General features: G+C 42.4%; 1 protein-coding gene across 1 annotated transcript in view; it reads right to left on the bottom strand.

Moving 5' to 3' along the window:
- klf7 (Kruppel like factor 7) overlaps window positions 1-16,004 on the bottom strand; it is an 81,408-nt gene extending 65,404 nt beyond the window's left edge. Inside the window, exon 1 of the mRNA XM_023336776.1 lies at window positions 15,879-16,004. Coding sequence (XP_023192544.1) covers window positions 15,879-15,980 — 102 coding nt within the window. The 5' untranslated portion in view covers window positions 15,981-16,004. The remainder of the gene's footprint in view (window positions 1-15,878) is intronic.
- Window positions 16,005-16,827: the final 823 nt, after the last annotated feature.

The following is a 16,827-nucleotide window of genomic DNA, read 5'->3' as shown; positions in this document are numbered from 1 at the left end:
GTCTTCTCATGGATGAAATTTCCACAAATAATTTGGAGTTCCCCAGAAAAATCAACAAATAGTTGAATACGTGACAGGGGTCCACTGTCTGTTAGACCTTGTGTGTTCAAAACCTTATGGGGAGCTGAAACTAAATGTTTAGAAGAAGAAACATTTAAGTGAGCTTCTTCTTCTAACAGATAGAGAGGTATGTCTATTTTGTTGAATAAATACGCAGGTAGTTAGTCATTCCCCACTGCTGCATCTTCGAGCACAAAGCGAAAATGGTTCAAGTTTTGATTTGTGCTGCACCTCTACTAAAGACTCAACAAAATCCAGGTGGCTCATGTCTGACTGTGGTGGCGACCCGATTCTCAACAGAGCAAGTCTGATAAAAACAGACGATTCGATGCTTAAAACACCGAATCTAAACCAGAATCGCCGGTTGTGCTTCTGGTTTAGACTGTATGCATTCACATTCAGTCCTCAGCTATTCACAGAGAACATGCCCCTCTCTTTAGAAAGGTCACAAATAACAGGACGCTTTCATGTTTCATCCAGCATTCAAACCACAGCGTAATTTATATGTTTCATGTCATTCTAAATCGGACTATTCGCTACATTTTCAAACCTTGAATGGGAGCACCTGGATTTGTTTGGTTTGTGTGAAGAGGATTAGGATTTGCAAACAGCAGATATTCTTTGATAAAAAATAATTTGGTTAGGTAGATAATCTTCTCTACGTTGCATTATTATTATTATTATTATTTTGCCAAAAGAACTTTTAAAAGCTTCATCGTCCAGTTGCTGATTCAACACATTACTGAGGGTTTGTGTGACAGGCATTTAATTTAACTACAAGACAATCCTAAAAAGGAAACATGTACCAGATCTTGCGGGCGTGTGTGAGAGACTCCTGGGAGGCAGCCATCGTCATCACACCTTCTCTCCTTTCTTTTCATACACACCAGGGTTGCCTTCTGTCTTCTCTACCTCCAGAGGTTTTGGTATTTTGAGGAAGCCACTGATCTCATCGGCCCTGCTGGAAAGCAAAGCAGGTGGCTGCATGAGTCATGCAACCTCGACGTGTGTGCGTGCGCGTGTGTCTGTTTGCGCATTTGCAGACAAAACCGTCTCTGCATGAAAGTCTTGGGGGTAAAAAAGAAACACTCTCCTCCACTCTGGCAGTTCACGCTTTAATAATTCAGACGGCTCCCTTCTCCCACGGGCATGCACTCGCACAAAAAGAAAAAAAAAAAATAACACAAATAACAAAATAACGTTGTGTTTACAATTGGCATCAAAGGGACATTTGCTTATCATCCAGGAGGAAACCGAGACCATGTCCAGTCTAATGTGCGTAATTGTGAAAAAGCTTCTTTGTCTGTGCCTGCGAGCTTCAAGCTGCGCTCTTCAGCAGCAGCATCACAAGCCGCATGATCTCATGTTTGTAAGGCAGGCTGGAAACGATTTTAAATCAGACAAAAGGGACGGGAGATATGACGACTTAAAAGCTTGGCACGATGCTCTGCAATAACAATAGTTAAAGTGTTTAAACGTTTATTGTGCTATATGTTGGCAAAGATGGCAAAACGCACAAAAAAAAAAGACCCATCAAAGCCAAATGACCAATCAAATGGGTTCAGAGCACCAGCGACTTTAATGGTGCAGTTTATCCCTGAACAGGCCACAATATCAACTTTTACTCTTTTTTTCTTAATAGTGATGTTTATTGCTGATTTTGTGGAATCAACAGTTTACCAAAACAAAACAAAAACAGACATTTTAATGTTTGGGATTTGAAAAAGTCTTGTACAGTTTTCCATGGTTGCAATAAATCTGCATTCTTGTGGGACAACATTTGTCCATCGCATCAGGGAAGTGATATTTCAAGCGTTTATTATTCAAAACAATTCATTTGTCCTTGAAATATTTCAGTTATTTTTTTGTATTAAGTTGACATGTAAAAGATTTTCGCAAAAACCAAAAACCTGATAAGTTTAGGACAAGTTTAGGACAATTACATGCATTGAACAGAAGTATAACAATATGACTACTGCATCAATAACAGAAGTATTTAGACTGATTTACAGGCGGTGGAAGTAGTTCCTTTTAATCTCATTTTAACATTTTCTATAAAATCAAAAATAAAAAGGTCTTTCTTGGGGGGCTTTTGTAAATCGGCTGGTGACTGGATTCGGATGCTTATTTGTTTTTTTTTTAGCTCGACTGTGCCGTGTCAGTAGAAAACTCAAGATGACAGCTTAAAAAAAAACAAAAAAACATGTAAACTATCATGCATTCAAGGAAAAGCAGTGTCTCTCCGGACGGAGGAAGAGGGGGGGAGGCGGCGGCGTACGACGGCATCATATTTATTTTTAATCACTACCTTATCTTTGAGCTGTCATATCCGCAGAAGGAACAACAGGAACATGGTGTTGATGATGACATGTGCACGGTTTGATCAAATGAACAATGGCTTTGTACGCTGATAAGACAAAAAAAAAGAAATAAGTCACCTGCTGTCTGAAACAGTTCTCTTTTTTAAAGAATAAAGACTCGAGTAAACAGAAGTAAAAGCTACTTAAACATTGTCAAAGTATAAAAAAAAAATAAAAAGAACTCTGATGTGTTTGCAATTAGTAAAATATCCCATTTTCCTACATAGACACTTCTAATTTTCACTCTCCTCTACAACTTGTTCAAACACACTTAGCAGTGAGTTCAGAGCCAAAATGCACTTATCCACACACGCGCGCGCACACGCCAACACACACTGCAGCACTTGCACACTCCCTCAGGTATTCCTGGCATCATAATGGATTAAAATAGCTGGCGACCCACATATCCCCGTCCACCAAGAAAGGCACCGTGGAGCCAGACAATAAAAAGAAATCTCCTTGTCCACAGCTGGCCGGGTTCAGGAGTTTTAATTATGAAAAATACCAAAAATGGCCTGACAGACTGTGGCCCCAAGATTAAAAATGACTAGTATTTTTAGTCACGCGACACACTCAGAGATATTTGGAGATCAGGAAGACGAGATATTTCACAAAGCTCGGTGTAGGAAACCTTGCAGGGCCCACCATAAGTCAAAACAAGTTGAGATATTTTAAGGAAACTAGGTGCTGTATTGTCAGAGGCAACGTTTAGGAAGAAGGTGGAGGAGGTTCTGTTTCTGCCAGCCGCCGCCTTTTCCTCTCCAACCTGACATAAAGGCATGCGTCTGCAGAGGCAGGAAGAGAAGCAGGCCAAAATTCCCAAGGTCATTCTCCTCCAGCGCATCTGACCCATTTACTGTCCCGCTCTGAACACGCGCCACAATCATGCCTGAATAAAGGTGCACTATAATGCGGCGGCAACGCTTTGGCTGCTCTGCAACTCCGTCTCATTTGTCACAGTCACACCTTCGCTGTAGCGCCACCGTACACACCGTCTTTCAGCCCGACGTCCCAAAGGAACCTCTCCACAACGAGACACTTACGGTGCGACTTTGACTCCTGCTTGGCAATAAAGCAAAAAAGAAATTGACATGTTATGGGCATGTCAATTTCATTTGGTCATATTCAGGGCCACACTGTCACAAGAAGGTCCTGGGTTTGAATCCCAATCTGAGGTGACTCTGTACAGATTTAGCATGCTGTATGAAGGACTTCCTCCCACAACACAAAACATGACTATTAGGTTAATTGGTCTCTGTAGAAAGTGTCCTGAGTTGTAAGCCTGTGTGTGTGGCTGTTTATCCTGTGTGTGTGTTGGCCTGAGATGAACTGGCGACCCTTTCAGGGCGTGTCCCGCCTCTCGGCCAGTGACTGCTGGGGACAGGCAGCAGCTCCCGCTGTGACTCTGCAAGGACAAGCGGGTACAGATGATGGATGCTCGTTTCGCCTCCTTCACCTTTATCATTTTGATTCTTTTCTTTTCCCCTAACTTTTTCCAGTTGCTACAAAAGGGAGCCGTCTGCTGTGGTGGCGAGCCATGTGAGGAGATCGGCTAACGCTAACCTGTAGAAGGTCACTCCGAGGAGAAACAAAGCCAAAATAAAGGAGTCTTACACACAGTCTTGTGAAAATATTGCAAAATGTATTTATAAATGACAACTGAGTTGTTGAATTGCTATATAACTCAAAACACTTAACTACAAAGATACACAAATGGATACATGAGTACGAAATGGTTTTTAACCAGGTGTAGGAAGAGACGAAAAGGCAGAGCAAGAGACTGACATGGTGCAGCGCCCCCTAGAGGACGTGGGGAAAATGTTCCTTTGCGTTATCTCGCAATAAGCTTTCTGCAATATTTGCTGGTCTATTTTGTAAACAGTCACAAATGTCAATTTAAAATGTAACGTTTTCACTGGAGAGCCTCAGTGAAAATGTGTATTTTTAACTCTTTGGTGCAAAAAACTGATAGAAAATTGATTTACTCACTGCATGTTTATGTCTGTTTGTGTCAGGTTGAGATGGAAATGCACATGAAAACTTTAAACCGTTCAGACCAACACAACAGAGACACAATCAAAACTGTCAGACGATTTTATTACCCCGTGATAATAACTCAGAAATAGTCCAAATAGTTTGGATGTATTTTTTCCTTTCTTTCCTACTTATGGAAAGTTTCTATTTGTTTGTTTGTGGTGCGTTTCTGTACTAAAGAAAAAAATATAAAACTTCAGATATTTCACAATGAGATATTAACATACATGGAAAAACTTCACAAAAACCTTCTACAATAGCAGAAAGTACGATGGTCACAATAAGAAAAGCTTACAGTATTCAATTATGCCGCATGAACTGATCAGTGCAATATTGCGACAGAATGCAAAAAAATTGTGCTCGCAAATAAATGCAAATAAAACCATTAAACTCGCTAACAGCATTTACAACACAGATTATTAATCTATTTGTTTTCAGTTTTATTGAAGTCTAAATTATTGTTTTAAAACCAAACAGACTTAGGACATATGTATTATATTTCTCCCATAAAGATGATATTTTCCGTTTTCTTCAGTTTCTATGAGACCAAAAGCAGCAAAGTAACAATAAGAGGTGAAATAAGGAATTTAATGACATCTATTCACTTTTTAATGAAAACTGACCCACATCAAGTGGATATAAGTTCAGAATTACTTCAGTCTTTAATATATTTGGGTAAAAAAAAAGATGTGTCAGAATCAGAGGTTGGAACGGATGTCATCCGCAACTTTACTGTTGAGGGAAGGCAAAATATGGGAGATTTACATATTTTTTACAGTAATACGATTAATGATTGGTTTTTATAGCAGCGGTCCAATTGGTTTTGAAGAAGAAATAGATGATGAGTCTAAAACCTTTCAGGTTCAAACTCTGCCCTCCGTTTCTATAAGACTTGAAAATTGGGATACTTGAAGATGGACGGGTTTTGGATGCATGGCATCATCTCTTGGTATGGCAAACTATCCTTGTACGAAAGTATTTTTCAAGAACTTAAATTTTGCTCAAGTACGACAAAAACAGGTGTGGAAGTCGTATTATTTTTGAAGGGGCGTCACAGAAAACCCCTGCTTCATTATCACAACTGTTGACCAGGAAACGTGTGTCTGTCTCGTGAAGTAGACAGCTGGACACTGAATGACTGCGCTGTTAAAGAGCCAGCAGATGGTGAAGGAAAGCTGGACTTTATATATGCTGTAAACTGAGCAGTAGCCACAACTTTATAGGAATGCTTTTGCATGATTTTTCTCTGAGGGTGAAAACAAAATGCTTTGTACCCTCACCAAACCATACAGGCTTTTGTTTCTAGTCACAGTTGAATTGATCTGTGTGTTTGCGATGGTATGGGTTCGTCTTATTGGACATATATGAAGACAAAAGCAAGAACAAGTGTGTGTCCTGTTGGCCTTGGCAAGCTAGCGCACACACACACACACACATGCCCCAACACACCCAAACACAGGATGTTGCACATTCATGGTGTGCAACATCCTCTGCACACTGAATGATCTCATCACACACACAGAGGGGCTTAAATATTAAAATCGCAGCCGAAGCCGTCCTCTTCATAGGCTCTACGAAAAGGAAAACACACACAAGCAGCAGTAAAAGTAAAGCTATGTGTTCTCCTAAGATAAATTCACAACCAACGAACGCCCGCCACGCGTTTTGGAAGCACTTCTGCTCTTGCGATTGCAAAAGAGAGGAAGCAGAAGTGGAGAGAGGAAGCACATCCTACGTCGACTGTTTGTGTTTCCAGTAGCGCTCCAGCAGCTCCAACGGAGAACAAAACCTCCTCTACTCCATGTTAACCTGAGTTACTAACATGTCTTACCTTTAAAACGTGCAAATTCCAACTGTTCCCAGACAAAAAGGGATGTTTGGGTGAGATGGGGGTAGAGGGGCAGAGGGAGGGTTTGGACGGCTGCCAGGTCACAAGGCTTCATCCCCGAGCCAATTGATCCGCAAACACTGGCTCAGCAGGATGTGGAGACAAAAAAAGACTCAACACACCTGAGCCTGTGATCACAGCCCTGACTGCTGATAATGAAAGTGAATAAATTAAACACTGCTGGGTGTTTGGTTAAAAAGAAAATGCAGTTTTAAATTCTTAGCAACATGATGGAGAATCGTCGTAAAGTGTGTTTAGTTGGGGGGAAAAGTTTTCCTCCCATTGTTCTAAAAACGCTTCTCTTTAAGTAATCCGTTTTTCGTGGGTTTTTTTAGTTATCTAAATCAATTCCTGACCCCAGGCTCCAAACTGATCAATTAAACCCTTAAAAGCCATTATTAGCCACAATCTACGTTAACAAAAATATGTCGTTATTATTTTCTTAAGTAGGACAAACATCGTTTTCTATTCTCTTTTAGCTTCAACAAGTTTTTAAGATAAGCAGAGCTAAACATGTTCGTCTCGCCAAGATGTGATGGAACTGACACTATTTATTCATCTTTCTTTCTTGCTATTTTTTTATTATCAAACAGCAGGTTGTAAACCAGAACAGCACAGTTCCTAAAATGCGGGGCTTTTGGTTGGAAAAAGAAAAACGTGGTAAATCGGTACCACATGAGACCTATTAGGACGAGTCGCTTCACAATAACAGATATCCCGCGTGTGCTCCAAGCATGCAGAGATGAATGAGTAAATCTCCTTATAAACTGTAGTAATCGGGCTCCGCGGTGAATAGAGCTGGAGAAAGGCACTCATCTTGAAAGATCAGGACTATAGCTTTCACAGCGTAAGCTCTCTCCCTCGCTCCCTCTTCCTCTCTCTCTCTCCCTCTCTCCATCACGAGTGCAGTTCATTTGTTCTGCCTTCCTGCCGTTTCAGTCTGACTGCTCCGTTTCTTGTCTAATCTCTGCCTTATTCACTTACTGAATCATGGGCTCCCAGGACACCGTCGGCAGGTTTTGACGCCAGCGCCTGGAAATTATGAGCTGAGGACAATAACAGCGTCTCTACCTCATAATCCCCCCCCCCCCCCCCCAAAAAGAAAAGGAATGGAAAAGTATTTTTAACCAGCATCATCAATGGAAAATAATTCTTTTTGAATTGAAAGTTTATCTTTCGATGCGTCCCTTTTCAGCTTTAGATGACGGAGCAATACACAGTTTTTTCTTCTTCTGGCTAATCAAGAAACTTCAGTTCAGAATTTCATTTACCTTAAAAGTCTGCAACCTTCATCTAACTGCAGCTAGCGACGTCGGCCGCGCAAATGCGATTTTCCACATTTCATGCGGTCCAAACTCTGCAGCAGCAAGTTATTCTTTACTAGGCAGGGAGACCAATGAGATGAGATCCCAATCATTGGAAGTGCAAACCAACAGGTCGTTACTGAAGACGTGATTACGTTGCATTAAGCTAAGCAGCCATATTGGATTTGGAGGTCAGTGTCGGAGAGGAAGCTCCGACTTTCCAAATTAAACCTTTTGATTCCAGAGGATGTTCTACCGCTGAGAAGCACAATGTAGCAAATCTCAGTTCATATCACTTTGTCAAAGTGTGCAATAACGCAATTCAACAACATGAAATATTGTTTTAGGTATCATATCCCAAGCCTCGTGCATTCAGTCTAAAAATATGCTTGAAAATCCAAGCATATATTTCTGTGCTCAAGATGCTGAGGCTCGCAAGGAGCGTTGAAGTGGAAAAAAAGTCAGAAAAATGTGGATTCAAATTCAGGAATATTACAAATAAACTCATTTGCATGTTTTTGTGATACTGTGCAGCTCTACTCGCTGCTGAAAAATTCTCATATTGCTGTGCAAATGGAGGCCATCTTAGGATTACAAGCAGCAGCGTGGCAACAAACGCATTAGCATCCTAGATATCATCTCAAGACGTATTCCTGGATAATTTGATGCATCCATGCCACCTTTTGAAGATTTTTTTTTTGTGACACTTGAGGCTTTCGTTCAAACGTGGCTGAGCAGGAAGAAGGGGAAGACATGTAGCAAATTGCCCAGGGCAGGAAGCAGAACTGGAGACGACTGTGTTGCGAACTGCATCGATGCAATCAGTGAAAATGTGTCGAGAAATAAATGACTGGACTCTTCTTGCCGATACGAAATTAACAAAATCCAACAAAGGGCTTAAACGTCACTGTTGCTCAAAGTAGTTTTCTCCAAGATTATCACAATCGATGCGCTTTAACTCAGACGATGCTGAAGATCAACATAGTTGCAGTCATTTCCTTCCTGGGTTGCTCTCCAGCGATTCAGCAATCCCACCATCCAAAAACCCAGCGTCTTACTGCAAAGAGCTACGGTTGGTCAAAACGCAGCATCACAGGACAGATTTTTGATGACCTGAAAGCGCAGCACAAACAACATGAAGCACATCACTTAAACGAGAAAATGCTGTAAGAAGTCCTCCCACGCAGAAGCATGTTCAGAGACGCCAACGATGAATTTCTGCGATTTTAATTTGAAATATGTATCGCTTCACGCAACACGAGGGCACTGGAGTAAAGTTCGAGTTCACTTGATGAAAGAACATTTTCCCACGTTTAAAAAGAGCCACATTTCCGTCTCTCTCATAACTCAGCGCATGAAGAGAAGCTTTATTCGTCGACCTCTTTCACCTTTCTTCTTGCGCTGCTCTCACACTTCCATCTTTTTCTCTACATTCTTTTGTTTCTCTCCCTCAGCTTCATCTTTTTTTGTCTGCTGTGACTATGACAAAGCAGCTGTGCTCCGCAGACAATTACATAACTGCGTGTGTATGTGTGTGTGTGTGTCTCAACCCCGGGCAAACTGTGAGACACACACCAAAGGAGGGCAGAAAGAGAGAAAAGGAAGAGGACCAAAAGTCTCGTCTTTTCTGACTAACTTTAATCTGCACTTTTATTTTCTCTGCTGGTGTTTTCGGCATCTCTCGTTCCTCTTCCTCTTACCAAGCGCCCCTCCGTCCCCGCCCCAAACCCCTCCACCCTTCACTCCATCCCCAGAGTTACTGGGCTGTGAAATGTGAAAAACTGCAGCATGCATGGCAATTCATTATCTTGTCAAACTTCCCCGAGCCCGCCTCAAGCCGTGGGCAGATAGTGAGAGAGGAAAACAGAGTGAGAAAGGAAAAAAGAGAGAGAGAGAGAAAACAGTTCATGCAGTGGTCACTGCAGCAGGTCAACAGGTTGCAGAGGAGATGAGAAGGAGGGCAAAAAAAAAAAAAAGCAGACGGTACGCATGAGTAGCTGCACAGCCTGCAAGCGTATTCTGCAGCTTGGATACTCAAATGGTTTACTGGGGGTTGTTTTATTTTTATTTACTTTAGAGATCTGTGAGCAGTATTCTGTCAGAGCTTAGTGATCATTAGATAGTTTGGTTGGATGTTTTTATTGCAACACAAGCAGACAGGAGTTTTAACTTTCTTTTATGCTTTATAAGCTAAGAAAACAACACAGGATGCACGAGTAAAAACTCCATTTTGAATGCCAGCCATGTTTTTATTTTACTGTCGTTATTGTGTTTGCCTATAAGTCTTATCTGCTGTTGTGACATGCATGTTATATTGTACTGATTGGGAAGCTGCATATAACTTACATGTTTGAAATAAATATTACAGTAGGTCCAGTTTTTAACTGTTTTTTTTTTATTATTATTATTATTTGCGTCGACCTTAAAAATCCCCAAGATGTGTTAATGGGAGTCCAGTTCAAAGATACAGGAATCGAAAGAGGAAGGTTAAAGAAATGGTATTCATGAGGCTGGAAAGATTTTTGCTTTAGCAAATTTAGGATATTTTTAAGGTTGGTTGTAGAAGCATCTCTCTATAACGTCTGATGATATTCTCTCTTTGGGTCTGGTTTAGAAACATGACACGTGGTTCAACCCTCTCACACTTTTTCAATGCAAACTGTAGCATAATATTAAAAGCACAACCCCCAGACTGTCGCACAGCTTTCTGCCCCAAGCTGTTAAAATACTGTGAACATTATATAAATATATCACTGCATTTATTTACACTCCAAATACCATTCCCAGGTAAGCACAAAATGTTCTATACATCTGCAAAGTTCTGATTTTAGCAACACGTTTCTTCTCACTGGACATAATGTCGGCATTATGAAGCAACCAAGACCTTCTCAGAGAATCTGTGGAGCCAAAGTTTAGGGCGATGACAAAAATGCAAGAAAACACGCGGAAATAAAACAAAACAAAATCCACTCAGGAAATATAGCTTTGATTGCTGTAACACCATTAAAGGCTTTTCGGTTTGTAATTGACAAGAGTGTGAACCTTTTTCAACATGAAATGCACATAAAAATAGTAGGAAAGTCTGAGAAATGATCCAGTGTCTGTGTCATTTCCAGTCAGAAACACACCTCCTAGTTGAATAAACGTAAAACCTTTTAATTTAATATCCATTTTATTACGAGCCAAGCTCAGTCACCAGCTTGCCACATTGTTGCTCTAAACGATAACAAGCTGCACCTAAAAGGGCAGATAAAAGGGACTTTTCCCACTTCTAAAAATCGCACATGTTAGAAATATGTGAGCGTTCCTTTTACTGGAAAACAGAACCGGATAGGACTGGATACTGTTTTGTTTTTTTGGGAGTTTTTTTTTTTTTTTACCATTTGCGCTACCACACTGTCCGATTGCATTGAAGAAGCAGATTTAGGCTTGTAGCCTTTCCTGGACAAAAGCAGGCAAGGTTTCCCTGTAACACAGTACTGGCTGGTCTAGCAGAGTGCTGTAATGACTCCACAGCAAATAAATCAATACGCTCGAAAAGAACTACAGACACACACAGCATGTAAACTAGCAGACAAGATGAGAAAAAGATATTCGAGTCAGCCGGTTTAAAGCAACGCAACACTTTTAAATAGATACCTGCAAACCTTGCACACACACACACACACACACACACGCAGCCTGTAAATGCAGCTCTACAACATCCACATAAAAAAAAACAAACCATGGCCTCTACTTCAATTACACTTTCAACATCCCTCTGTTTTCGCTTTCTCTACTTCCCTCTGTTTTTCATCAGACCTCCGAGCGGCTCTGCTGTGGAATAAATGGATTACTCCTAATTGGGAAGTCTGAGTTTGATCCTTGACCACTCCGCACAGGCGCACAGATCCCCTCCTCCCCCCAAAAGCCCATCACTTCAGTCCTAATGCAGAAAGATGCTGCAATTACACACAGGACGCCGTCAAATGCAACGAAAATGACAGGCAGGTAAGACAAAGGCTGTTGTTTTCCCTGCTTCTGTTACCATGATGCAAAGCAGCTGATAAAAGGCTGCATGAGGACACAAAGCCCTGAGAGATAAATGATAGCCACAAATCAGGTTGCCTGAGCGTGCGTGTTGTTTGTCTGACTGCATGTGCGCAGGGGCGTGTGTGTGTGTGTGTGTGTGTGTGTGTGTGTGTGTGGTTCTGTCCGTCTGACAGCAAACGGCCAATTACTGCCGAAAGTGGCGGGATGAGTTCTGCCAGACCTAAGCTTTCCATTAGTGCATGCCAGCCAAGCATGTGCGCATGTGTGTGTGAGTGTTAGTTTGTGTTGGCGTGCGCAGGGGTGTGTGTGCGTGTGTGTTTGTAAGCCTATGAGCGATGGAGTAAATGAGGGAATAGCGAGAGACAGAAGGAACAAGAGTGGAAAAAATGCGGGTGTGCCAGGTTTCTGTCCGTGTCGCAGCTAGTGCAGATGCCTTCAAAAAAGAAAAAAGAAAACACATTCTTTCCTTTTTTTTTGGTTCCTTCAAGCTACAATGACAGAGAATATTCCACACATCAAAACTGGAAAATGGACCATAAATCCTCAACGCTGAGGAAAATAAAAGTCAAAATCTGCTTAACTCCTAAAATGTACGATTTATTTAAAAACAGGCCGACAGAAACAAAGAGCGGGATGAAGTAGTGGTTTTCTAAAAGCAGTCTCGTCTTGCTGCAGAGGGCCTTCCAGAACATTGTTAGCCTAACTTAGCGCAAACATCTTATTAGCAAAGCCATAAAGCAATGGAATTATTCTGAACAAGCAATTCAGGTCAAATAGAAGCTGGTTGCTTTCTGCCTCCAAATCTATCCAAAATATTACAACTTTCTTGCCAGAAAGGCATCTTGGGATTCCTTGCTAAGCATTTCCTTAGCCATCTACACAGTAAGCAAACCTGTAATAAAAGTATTGAAAATGGACAGTAGTCTCTTTCTCTCTCTCTCTGCAATGTGTCTAATGTAATACGCATTTCCTCGAACCAAGCAGGATATTATTTCAAATGCTGTGAGAAAAAAAAGCTAATTAGAAAACCAATCAGTTTTCAAACTAAACAGCTTGATGGATAAACGACTGTCATTTATCTTTGGAGATGAGCAGCAAGTCACTGGGAGGAGGAGGCTTCCTTTCCATCACCCTAATCTTTAGCTTCCTGTTGAGGTTTTCCATTAGATGCAAGTCTGGACTCTGGCCAGGCTGCTAAAGAACAATAATGTTACCTCAAGTCAGAAATGTAAAATGTTTAAATTACTTTAAACCTAAGTCTGTTAGGACCACGAATAATCTTGGTTCTAACTATTTATATGCGCCTGCTCTTTCGACACAGATATCTCTTTAGTTCAGCTAGCTAAGCCAGGCTAAGTGCTAAGCCAGGCTAAGTGAACATGCAGCTACTGGACCAATCTCTGCTCTAAACCCGCTTTGAATTTTTGGATGTGTCAAAGGTTTTCTGGATAAACTATTTATTTTTTAACTAACATGTAGAAGTCGGGAGCACAGCTGCCTCAGAGCAAGAAGGTTCTGGTTTTGAATCCTGGCCTGGATTCTCCCTACATGTTACGGCTTCCTCTCATAATCCACAACTCTTAGGTTAAATGGTCTCTCTAAACCTGTAAGTGTGTGTGTGTGTGTGTGTGTGTGCATGGTCGTCTGTCCTGTGTCTCGTCCTATCATGGGCCGATCCTGCTACTCAGTCACTCCAATGGACAATGGACATATGTTAAGTGATATTTAGTGTCTATTTTGTTTGCCTGATTAAAAACATGGCCACCAGATGGCTCTTAAACAGGATGTGCAGCTATTTATTAGTGTTGCTATAACAACTGTTGTGGGATTAATCATTAATCAACCTAGAAAATATGGCATTATGAAATCTATTGCATCACTAATTGGTAGTGAAGTAGTTCAGCAATACGCACATAAAAGTTTTTAAGATTTGCATTTAATATCTGTAACATAAGACTCCAAACTGAAAGCAAACCAGTTAATTTCGATTTTTTTATTACACCTGAACTAATTGTTTACACTACTAAACAATGAACATAAATGAGGGGAAAAAAAGGGCAGCAAAGTGGATTAGTTTGCACTAAATCCAGGATGAAGCAGCACTTAATTGGTGTGGAAGAGGAAACATGTAGTTTCTGCTTCATCCAACACTGCAACAATGTCCATGTGTGTGTTTCACAAACACACACACATGCCCACGCCCCCACACTGACAATCCAGAGGGATGCTACACACAGGCCCAGGAGAGACGTTGGATTCACATGGCTTCATATGGTCCGTCTCAAGTTGACAAAAAACCGAACCGTTCGAAATCAAATCAGGTCCCAATCAGGCAGGTAAACAATTCGACGAGAACAGAATGGCGGGAGATTCGAGTGCCTAAATAGTAGGTTATGAAGCAGTCTGCAGCCTGACTTGCACTGTCAGCTGAATGTCGCGGTGGCTGACATGCATTATTCAGCAGCATTATCTGCAAACAAACAGTGGCAGGTGTGGATGTATTATTTAAGAAAAAGTCAATTCCTATTAGGCACGTGTCCATCTCCTACAGCTTGTGTGTTTTGTGTCTCTGAGGATAATCCCAAACATACCAGGCTGACAGACTCTCCTATTGATCACATCAGTCACACAAAGAGCAGCATCAGCCTCCAGGAGAGAAACGCGCACATTTCTCCACCAACCCCCATCATCAGCATGGAACCAAGCGCGCAGAATCGCTTCGCTTTCACCGTCATTCTACTCTCACGTCGGCACCGCGCTATCACTTTCACTCAATAAGTTACAGCTTGTTAAATATATATATATATTTTTAAACGATGACAAAAAAGCAACCAAAGTTGCCAGTCACCGGAAGTTGCCGTCTCTGCCTTTTTGTTCAGCCGTTTCCTCCGACTCTGAGCGGAGTTGATGGGAGGATCTCTGAGCACACCTTCCCAGCGTGGCACATGACAGTGGCAGCATCATGCTGCGGAGGGAAACGGATGAGAGCGGAAAGGAGAACAAGACAGAACCGAGTCCAGGACGATCCTGGAGGGAAGTGACCCGTTCAGCATCCAAAACAGGCATGAAGAAAACCGTAAGGAGCTCAGTTTGCTGTTTGCCATAGCAACAAGGACACAGCTAGCACCAGGATGAAGGCAGTCTCATCAGATGAGACCAAACCTGAACTTCATGTCCAACATCCAAAAGGTTCTGCGAAGAGGAAAACTACCACTGCGCATCACAACCGTCCCCATGGTGATACACGGCAATGGAAGAATGATGCTGTGGGAATGCTTACTTAGCCTTATGGACAGGGGAAGCTGTTGATGGAGCCCTCAGTCCATCAAATCACATTCATTTATTAAAAGGACCCAGTCAAAGCCCGGATCTAAATCCACGTGAGAATCTTTGACTGGAATTAAAAATGATAGTTTCTGCAAAAGTCGGATTCGTTTCCCCCACGCCACCTCTTACCCCCTATGTTTCTGAAAATGAAGGGCTACTAGACACATACATAAAAAAAACAACTTGCAGTTGTACTTGCAGCAATTTCAGGGAGTCATTTTTTTCCCCCCATTAATCGACGTCGTTTATCAGAATCTATAGCAGGAACAGCGTTTCCAACCTCAACCACCTGCTTCTGGAGAGTTTTGCGCATCAATTCCGGGTGGATTAAACGCTGAAGGGACTCCTAGCAGCAACAGCGTCATGCTCCTGCTTTTACATTAATGATCAGGGCAGGTTAATTAAGCCTCGAGTAGCTGAGCTGAAGGATCACGGGCACGTTCCTTTTTTTTGGAGTGTGCGTAAACACTGTTAAGAGTGTTTACGCACACTTTTCTCCTCTTTAAACGTCGCCAGTCTGTGCCATTGGTGCGTATGGATGTATCCTCCCCCTTCCTTTTTCCCTCTGTGTGCAGGCGCGCGCGTGTGTGTGTGTGCGCGCGTGTGTGGGCGTGTGCGCGCGTGTGTTTTTCTCCTGTCAGCGGACCTCGCGGTGCTCCATGTGAGCGAGAGAAGAAAAAAAAAAAAAAAAAAAAAGACGCAACTAACACGGGGCTCAGCAGCGACTCCCCTCCTAATGCAAAAACCACTTTTTCAACCCGCACAGAAAACATCAAACATGCGCACTCAGGACATTTTATTTCAGTTTCTGATTGTTTTTAAAAGAGACGGGAGGAGACGAAGAAGAAATAAAAAAAGCGCATCATCTCTGACCTGCTGCCAGTTCTCCTCCAGGGAAGGCATCGCCGAGAAATAACCAGTGTCATGGACGAGTTGGAGTTCCTGGAAAATACTGTAATTCGCCAAAACATCCATGGTTGACGAGAAGGGGAAAGGGGGAAAGGTAAAAAAAAAAAAAAAAAAAAAAAAAGACGGCAAAGTAAAGAAGTCCGGAATAGAGGCGATTAAAAACGCACTTCTTCTTTTCTCTTCTTTTTTTTCCCTCTTTCTTTCTCAGAGTGGAGAAAACAAACCACAAAAAGCTGGAGGAAAAGCGCGAGCTGGTGCAGACGAGCGCGCACCTGAGCACTTTAATTTAAAAAAAAAAATCGAGAAACGGCAACGTGGGTAGAAAGTGTGTGTTATTTGATCTTTGTCAGCGCAATCCCCGCTCGCTCTCTCTCTCTCTCTCTCTACTCCTCCAGCTCGCTCTGTCACGCCTTCTCTCCTCAATCCGGGGGTGCCAGATCTATTTCCGCATTGCCAGATTGCCGATCGGGCTCCGTCCGAAGCTGCCAGGTTGCCAGGTTTGCTCCTCCAGCAGCAGACTGTACCCCGGCGCGGAGAAGCGGACGGGAGTTCAGGAGGAGGAGGAGGAAGGGGAGGAGGGGTGGGAGGCGAGAGGCGGAGCCACCTTGTCACTCAATTTCATGCGTGACCTTATAAGGCAAATAGGGTTGATGATGTCACTCTTGTCCAATTAAGGAGGCGCTGAGACAGAGGGAGCGGGCGGGGCTTTGAGGGACGCATCCGCGCCATTGGCTGCGTGGGGACGTCGGTCTCGCTGTAGATGGCAGCGAGGGGGTGAGTTATTTTTAGAGGCCTATATAAAAGCTGCAGCATTCCTCTCTCAGTCATAACAGGCTGCACGGGCAGAGAGGTGAGAAGCGGGAAGTCGGCGGCTGCGGCGCGCGCGACGAAAGTGTGAATTTGCGGAAAGTTG

This window comes from Xiphophorus maculatus, chromosome 7, assembly GCF_002775205.1.
Source record: "Xiphophorus maculatus strain JP 163 A chromosome 7, X_maculatus-5.0-male, whole genome shotgun sequence".
NCBI lineage: Eukaryota > Metazoa > Chordata > Actinopteri > Cyprinodontiformes > Poeciliidae > Xiphophorus > Xiphophorus maculatus.
Note: the sequence above shows the minus strand (reverse complement) of the source record. Positions and strands in the feature narration are given on the sequence as shown.